This window comes from Ceratina calcarata, unplaced genomic scaffold, assembly GCF_001652005.2.
Source record: "Ceratina calcarata isolate Rehan_Ccalc_2016 unplaced genomic scaffold, ASM165200v1 scaffold93, whole genome shotgun sequence".
Lineage (NCBI taxonomy): Eukaryota > Metazoa > Arthropoda > Insecta > Hymenoptera > Apidae > Ceratina > Ceratina calcarata.
Window position 1 is genome coordinate 667146 of NW_017180684.1, and position 7529 is coordinate 674674.

The 7529-nt window shown below is 34.7% G+C and overlaps 3 protein-coding genes and 1 long non-coding RNA gene across 8 annotated transcripts; 2 read left to right on the forward strand and 2 right to left on the reverse strand.

The window, feature by feature from the left end:
- Nucleotides 1–180: 180 nt before the first annotated feature.
- LOC108631743 (chitinase-3-like protein 2) lies at nt 181–3109 on the reverse strand. Of its 2 annotated transcripts, none has more exons than XM_018035897.2 (6): nt 2951–3109; nt 1770–2036; nt 1423–1704; nt 1112–1348; nt 611–1034; nt 181–541 (listed from the first exon to the last, which is right to left on the reverse strand). In XM_018035897.2, the coding sequence occupies exons 1-6, from the start codon at nt 3007–3009 to the stop codon at nt 398–400; spliced, it is 1413 nt and encodes a 470-aa protein (XP_017891386.1). In that variant the 5' UTR covers nt 3010–3109; the 3' UTR covers nt 181–397. The 2 variants fall into 2 exon arrangements, with proteins under 2 accessions (XP_017891386.1, XP_026674886.1); XM_026819085.1 differs by lacking the exon at nt 2951–3109 and adding an exon at nt 2651–2760.
- Nucleotides 2263–3848, forward strand: LOC113465151 (uncharacterized). The gene is made up of 3 exons (XR_003389982.1): nt 2263–2474; nt 2751–3142; nt 3763–3848. It is a non-coding gene; the product is annotated as an uncharacterized LOC113465151 (long non-coding RNA).
- LOC108631742 (cytochrome b561) lies at nt 3333–5744 on the reverse strand. 2 transcript variants are annotated; one of them, XM_026819086.1, is made up of 6 exons: nt 5656–5737; nt 4839–4949; nt 4501–4713; nt 4216–4424; nt 3960–4117; nt 3333–3881 (listed from the first exon to the last, which is right to left on the reverse strand). In XM_026819086.1, the coding sequence occupies exons 2-6, from the start codon at nt 4876–4878 to the stop codon at nt 3719–3721; spliced, it is 783 nt and encodes a 260-aa protein (XP_026674887.1). In that variant the 5' UTR covers nt 4879–4949; nt 5656–5737; the 3' UTR covers nt 3333–3718. The 2 variants fall into 2 exon arrangements, with proteins under 2 accessions (XP_026674887.1, XP_017891385.1); XM_018035896.2 differs by lacking the exon at nt 4839–4949 and having other exon boundaries at nt 5656–5744.
- A 33-nt stretch (nt 5745–5777) lies between these two features.
- On the forward strand, nt 5778–7529 carry Coq5 (ubiquinone biosynthesis protein COQ3, mitochondrial). 3 transcript variants are annotated; one of them, XM_018035894.2, is made up of 6 exons: nt 5778–5864; nt 6296–6464; nt 6530–6942; nt 7022–7110; nt 7180–7303; nt 7380–7529. In XM_018035894.2, exons 2-6 carry the CDS (start codon nt 6305–6307, stop codon nt 7467–7469), a joined length of 876 nt encoding a protein of 291 aa, XP_017891383.1. In that variant the 5' UTR covers nt 5778–5864; nt 6296–6304; the 3' UTR covers nt 7470–7529. The 3 variants fall into 3 exon arrangements, with proteins under 3 accessions (XP_017891383.1, XP_017891379.1, XP_017891382.1); XM_018035890.2 differs by having other exon boundaries at nt 5780–5864; nt 6268–6464; XM_018035893.2 differs by lacking the exon at nt 5778–5864 and adding an exon at nt 6096–6230.

A 7529-nucleotide genomic window follows, 5' to 3' on the forward strand; every position in this document is an offset into this window, starting at 1 on the left:
TAAAAGTCGATCAAAAATTTTTTAAGTCAAACACATTACAAATATTTTTGTTGGCTTTATCTCTGGTTGTAAGAAGAGTTTGATTTATTGATTTTCTCACGAAATTACTCAATATTTTAATAATAAGAAAGAAAACATATGCACACCCCCTGTAACGCTTTTGAATAAATTATAGTTGTACTTTGTGTAACTATTATACTACGAGGTAATAATATTGGCGAAGATATTCTTTCGCGGAAATAGTAAGAGCCTCAACGCAGAAATGAACTCTCATTATGCAACTATAAAAACTTGAGTTAACAATGGAAATAACAATTATTGATTGAATACTTTTTCGGGAATGTGATATTTTTTTATTGGAATGTAAATAAGAAAGAAAGGAAATGCAATAAATGCATTAATCTTCATGATACCTGAGGATCCTGGTAACAGTACGTGTTAAAGGAAAACTCTCATTAAATTTGCATGTATTATTCCAATCATCAACGTTTAAGGATAATATCATTGCACCTCCGAAATTGTTTGCACGAATCCATTCAGCCTGAAACGTATGAAGCAAACAATTTTTATTAACAATATCTCCCTTACACGTTGAAACAGGAAACGTTACCTTGTGACGAATGCTTGTAACATCGTCGTAAGAGATCCATTCTCTGTCTTTGTAAGCAAACGGAACTTTGCTTTCTTCGTCGAAAACGTTCTTCGCTTCGTTTTGCAGGAACTCGCAGACTGTAAAATAAGGAACGAAACCCATGCTTCCTAAATTGCCAAATCCGTTCGCTGGCGCGTACAAGTCGTGATTTATCGGGTTGTCCAATTTGTACGAGTGGCCATAAGTCGGAATGCCGATGATTAGCTTTTCCTTTGGCATACCCTTTAACAGCCAATAGTGAGCCGAGAAATTAACGTTCAGGGTAGACAGGTAGCCAGATTCCGTTGCGTGTGGATAAAGCGGCGCGTTGAGTCCAGTAATCGGATAATACCAAACGTAAAAGTGATAGTCGTACGACATCAAGTTCACGAAATCCACGTACCTAAACAAAAATAATTTCGTACTTTATTGCTGTATGCTTTACATAAATATTCAACAAAATTGAGAGCCGATTGTTACTTTGCCATTTCCGCGACCATGTAGCTTTGATCGATGATAGCTTGTGGAGCGGCTACCGCGACAGAGAGAATCAATTTTTCTTTGGCGCGGTAAAGTTCCCTTCGCAATTCCTCTAATAATTGTACAAAACGAATTTTCTCACGTTCATCGGCTCCGATCCACGCAGGGAATTCCCAGTCTAAATCTAATCCATCGAAGCCGAATGTCTTTGTTACGTTTAATACCGACTTTATAAATCTATAAAACATGTATCGGTATTTCAATTGTATTTTACATACGAATTAGTGAAAGTGCAAAGGCAGAGAAGTTACCGTTTCCTGTTAAAATGGTTTTTGATCATTTCTGAGAAACCTGAGTGGAGCTCGTTACTACCGCCGGCACTGATCATGACCCTCAATTCAGGTTGCGATTTTTTCAAGGCGACTACTTGTTGGTAGATGGTAGAACTGCTGTCCAAGTCGAGGCTGCAGTTCACCACGCTCGCAAAACCCACGATAATATGCGTACAAAGATCAGGGTCAATGTGCGACGGACGGAGCTCCCAGAGCGTGTTCAGGTCGCTCTGTATGGTGTAATAACAGACAATGATCTGCCTATTAAAAGAGAACAAAGGAGTTTAACATAATCTTCGTCGCGATTCGTCAACCGTTCCTCTTACCCTGAGAAATTTGTGTAGAAGTGTTGTGGCGAACTGATACTGTTGTTCCTGTCCGCATTCTGGTTCTCCTTCGTCGACTCGGCGTACATCCGAGCCCGACGTAACCACGTAGCAATCTTGGCATTGTCTATCACCGTCTCCGGATCAACCGTTTCAGCTCTCGGCGAGCGAAGGATAACGATCCCCAACCAAGCACGTGTTACAAAAAGAATTCCAAGTACCAATGACACTAGCACCAAGCACAGAACTTGTGTTTTCCAACGAGGTCTAAAAAAAGTATCAAGATTTATAGAATTTTATTAAAACTTAAATGCTATTTTCATTCAATTATCTTCGATCGGAATATACTTATAAAGACGAAAATCAATTAACCGTGATATAGAAAAAAGTTTTGTAAGATTGAAACTTGGCAAGTTTTAATTTATTGCACATGCACTTATGCTCAGTGGTTTAATCCACGTAGGTAGGTATACCATAGTAAATATAGAATAATCAATAGCCACACCTGTAACTTTTGACATACACTTATGTGCTCACACATATGATACAGTACACAAAGGGGAAAATGCAAAAGTGGATATGTTAAGAAACTGTACTATTTTACTAATTAATTATTAATATATCAAACGGTATACATACAGTTTCTGTAAGAATACTGACAAGGTATTTGGGCAAAACATATTTCAAAACAGCTTTAAGCAAAAGGTGAACAATCTTATAAGCATGAAGATAAAGAAATAATCACAGATTATTTTAGAGATAAATTGTTCTGGAATTTTACTCATATATCATAATACGGTAGTATTATTAAATAAACAATATCAAATGTTTGCTATAAAAATGGCACAGTAAAACAAGCATAGTAATGTTCACTATAATACCGTAAAAATATCATTATTCTTACGTTGAATTTGATTAACTTCCTGTGTTAAGGATATAATTATAAAAGATTATAAATGACGATAGATATGATTGTTGTAGAAAAATAGGAAGAAGTTTCCACGCAGGATAATTTCTTTGAATCGTTCGAAGAAAAAGAAACTGTAGTCTAACAACAAATACTTGTTATAAATAGATGATGCCAGCTAGTGTATTGTTGAGCTAATAGAAATGAAGACGTATAGATTGCGTTACAGGCGGTTTAACGAACAATTGTGTAATTAAAAGAAGATGCAACTCACTGTCGAACGTCAGTTAATAATTCATACTTGGCCTGGGGCACGGGGATTTGGTTAACCATTGAACGTAACCGATGTTCGTTAAGATCGACGCTTGAGGACGCTGGTCCTCGAAGAGGGTGGCTTTCGTTTACCACTTTTATTATTACTACGCCCAGCGTGATCCGATATGATACATCGGCATATAATATATACGTATGTACACCTAATACATTGATATGTATAACCCAGATATGGGAACCGAAAGGGGTAGGGTAGGGTTTTACTTGCGCATTACCAGCTCGTGTTTGTTCAGAGAGCAAGCGGGAGACTTTGAAACAATTTGAAATTCGATATTAAATATCAGTTGGCTATAAATACGTAAGGAAAAATAAAAACACAATCGTTATAGTATGCTTGCGAGATAAATATTTTTTTACATATATTTTTTGGGATAAATGCATTCATTTCAATCGCCGTAAATGTAATTCCAGATAAGTACAAGATCAATAGTATACATGTATTTATATAAATATGCTAAAACAATTATAAGATCATGTAGTCCGAGTATACTTTACATATAAGAATTAGAATCAACAATTTTATGAGACACACGTATTGTGTAATATAGTTAAGTGACATAGAGAATTATAGGATGATTCAGTAAAAGTCTTAAGTATATGTTAAGATCTGGAATGGTTTGAACGTTATTAAAACTTTACGCAATGTACAAACGAATGGTGCTTACATATTTGAAAGACAAATTAATTTTGTATATGTCGCGGTAAGTATTCATTGAGGCCTGCCGCTAACTAGCGATTCGTCTTCTGGTTTAGGTAAACGTTTGTAGCGTTCCTGGGCCACCAAGTACACCGCTAAACCTCCAAAGATGATCAAGAAGAGTCCGATGACATTGATTAATACCGCTTCGTCTACAAGCTTCGAATAATCGGCCCTGGAATTACATGAATTGTTAAATTTAGGCGAGGTAAATGTACGACGTATATGTTATAGCATAGAGTTCTTCAAGTACCCTAGCGTGAAAATTGCTTTTTCATTGAGCCCTAGAAGACAAGAAGCGATTACGCCAACGAACCCAGCTACGCCAAAATACACATGTATAGGTAAATAAGAGGAACGTAACGGTGCTCGAAATCCTGGGTAAAGAAACGACAGAAATCCAGCCAGCCACTAAATCAAGACGAGTAAAATATTACTACAAGATTTAGTGAACTGATCATCGTATAAGTATACATATGGAGGAGTGATAAGTGAATGGGTGCTTATACCTGGCAGCAAAATAAAATTACACTAGTAAGCCCGACCCAACTATGAAGACTGTACATGTTCGGAATCGGTGGTGAACTTAAGTTGTGACTATCGAACACAGCTACAAGAGCAATTATAACGCATATGATAATGGCAAACATCAGGGCAGCATGAGTTAGTTTCAGCCTTCGTTTTCGGGAATTCCTCTGTGTTCTGTATATTAACATAGCTAAAATAATCAAATAATTAATCCTATTTAAATTGGTAAGCAAACAAATTAATTCTATTCGAGGTATTAAATATACCATTGGCATATAGAAAGACGAATCCAAGAACCATTAACAGAGGATGCCAATTAAATTCTAATTTTGGATTCGATTTCCAAGCAAAACCACCTCTAAAAGTGGTGCACCAAACAAGGACTAGAATTACCAATACAACTCCAATCACTTCCATTAATATTGTAAGTGGTTTGAAACCCTCGAGGTTTATACGTGGCTCTCCAATTTGCTCCATGTCTGAAAATCATATTTTGATAATCATATTTTTAATACATGACATATGTTCGGCAAATAACTGGATATACCACAAAGTGTAAAGATGATATGCAATAAAAAGAATTTAAAATAAATCAATGACATACCTAAACATAACTGGTATTCATAAGCATAACTTGTAGACATAATTCAACATAAAAATCGAATTCTAAGCATCCTTCTTTGCATAATTTTACTTGGGTTTTTCCGCTTTCTATCTTTAAAGATAGCAGTCGACATTATTCTTTCCATTGTACAATAATATTGTAACCAATTCTGTGTATTTGTTCTTTTTCATTTTACTACATCTTTGAGTAACATGGTAGAAGGAAAAGTGAAAGGAAAGCTACAGCTAGTTTGCGCATTTATGCAAAGAATGTACTAGATTTTTATCCAACATGTCAATTCAATGAAATGCAAGCATACTTTTTCAACATATGGCTCTGTCTGTCAAATACCTTTCGTATTCATACAAATTTAGAAATAATCTAAAACATATATATAAAAACATCTACAAAAATAAAAGTATTACATAATGTCAAGGATATTATTAATCAATACACATTATGAAGTTGTTAACATTTTTCTGCATTTTTCAAACGATTCTCTTTTCTTTCTACATCGAACATGCTCATATATGAGATTTGACAAAATACGAATTTTATACTTCTTACTACACCTAACGCAATCATCGCATTAAGATGACATTGTAGATAACGTGTAAAAATAATACTTTCGTATATAAATGATGTTCAACAAGTGTGCTTCTTCGTGACTAATGTAATGACGTATTGTACAACGAACATTTCTTAAGATGTGCTTAATACTAATTAACTGATATAAGAAAGAGCCAAAAGATATGAAAAATGTAAATGAGAGAAAAGATTTTAAAGTATTCATGACGTATGAGGTCGGTCACGTTACCTGCGGTGGAGAGAAACGTTTTGAGGAAAAATCAACAGGTACTACGCAGGTTCTCCAACGATGTAGAGTGAACTATCGATTTTACACAGTTGTGGAATGTCATATTTAAACTTATCGCATTTCTAGTCAGTACAGCGACTAATTATAATTGACCGTTTCAATAAATCAACTTATACGTGTCTGATATAGCTCAATTACAAATAAGAGGGGTAAGGGAACGAACAGATTCGAAGCATACTTAATTACTTGTGTAACTTGCAAAGGAAGTATGATTATTCCAATAGACACAGGATTTTATAAAAGAGCGTGCACTTTTATATATACAATAACCAACGTTTTTTAAATAAGAATCATAATTCTTATTGGGAAAAGTATAAAAATGTGTATGGCACTTTTTGTCTTTTCTTGCCTTCTGCAAATTGCTGTGTATGTAGTAAACGTTGAACTTGATTGAACTTTATCTGCGGTAAATAGTTGTATGGTTGTATGCATGTATCAGCACTGTATGTATATATGAGAGAATAGTGAAGTCGAAGTGTAGGTAGTTAGAAGATAACCTTCAGCACTTGATAAATGTGAGGATTAAGTTATTTTTCATTTCATGGCTAATAGATAAATACATATATCGTCATTATTCAAGCACTCGAAAATGATTAAAAAAGGAAGGTTTTTAATGAACTTAACGAAAGACAAAAGAATCAGTTTCTTATTTAAAAAACATTTCTCCGAGACTGTCGCGGCTGACAAGAATGAGAAAACGACACATTTCGGGTACAAAACTGTTAAAGAAAGTGAAAAGGTGAAGGAAGGTACGATCTATAATTCGTGTCACTAATTATCCATTTGTTAACGATTGTATTGTATTTTTCGATAGTCTACACGGTTTTCGAAAATGTAGCGAATTCCTATGATCGAATGAACGATGCTATGAGTTTTGGGATTCATCGTCTTTGGAAAGATATTTTCATTCAGAGACTTGGACCGACTCATGGAAGTAAATTATTAGATTCAGCTGGTGGTACAGGAGATATCACGTTTAGGTATTTGAATTATTTGAAGAATACGCAGAATCACCAAGGATTGAAAAGCTCCGTAACAGTTTCTGACATAAATAAGAATATGTTGGAAGTTGGTAAAGTTAGAGCTGAGAAACTTGGATGGACAAATCTAGATAATGTTTCCATTGACTGGAAGCAATGTGATGCAGAACAGTTACCTTTCGAAAATGATTCATATACTGCTTATACGATAGCTTTTGGTATAAGAAATGTGACACATATTGATAAGGTGATTTAAATTCATACTGGGCATGTTCTCCCAAAGCAGAGTAAATTGATTTTTCATGGAGAACAAATATTTCATGTAGGTACTCTCTGAAGCGTACAGAGTACTTACACCAGGTGGACGTTTCATGTGTTTAGAGTTTAGTCATGTGGACAATAATGTTTTCAAATGGTAATTACGTAATCTAAAAATATAACACGTTTTATATAAAAAAATAATCATAGAATACAACTTATGTAGGTTCTATGATCAATATTCATTTCAAATAATACCTGTATTGGGTACGCTCATAGCCGGAGAGTGGCAAGCTTATCAATATCTTGTTGAAAGTATTAGGAAGTTCCCAAAACAAGAGGAATTTAAGGTATATAAGATGATACAGACATACCACTCGTGTACTCGTAATAGGAGTCTATTTAATTTTGATAATACTGTTTTAGGAGATGATAGAGGAAGCAGGTTTTAGGAATGTAACATATGAAAACATGACATGCGGAATAGTGGCTATTCATTCAGGTTTTAAACTCTAACGTTTATACTATCAGACATAATGAAACAAACAATAATTTATTTGATTGTATAAAAGAAAT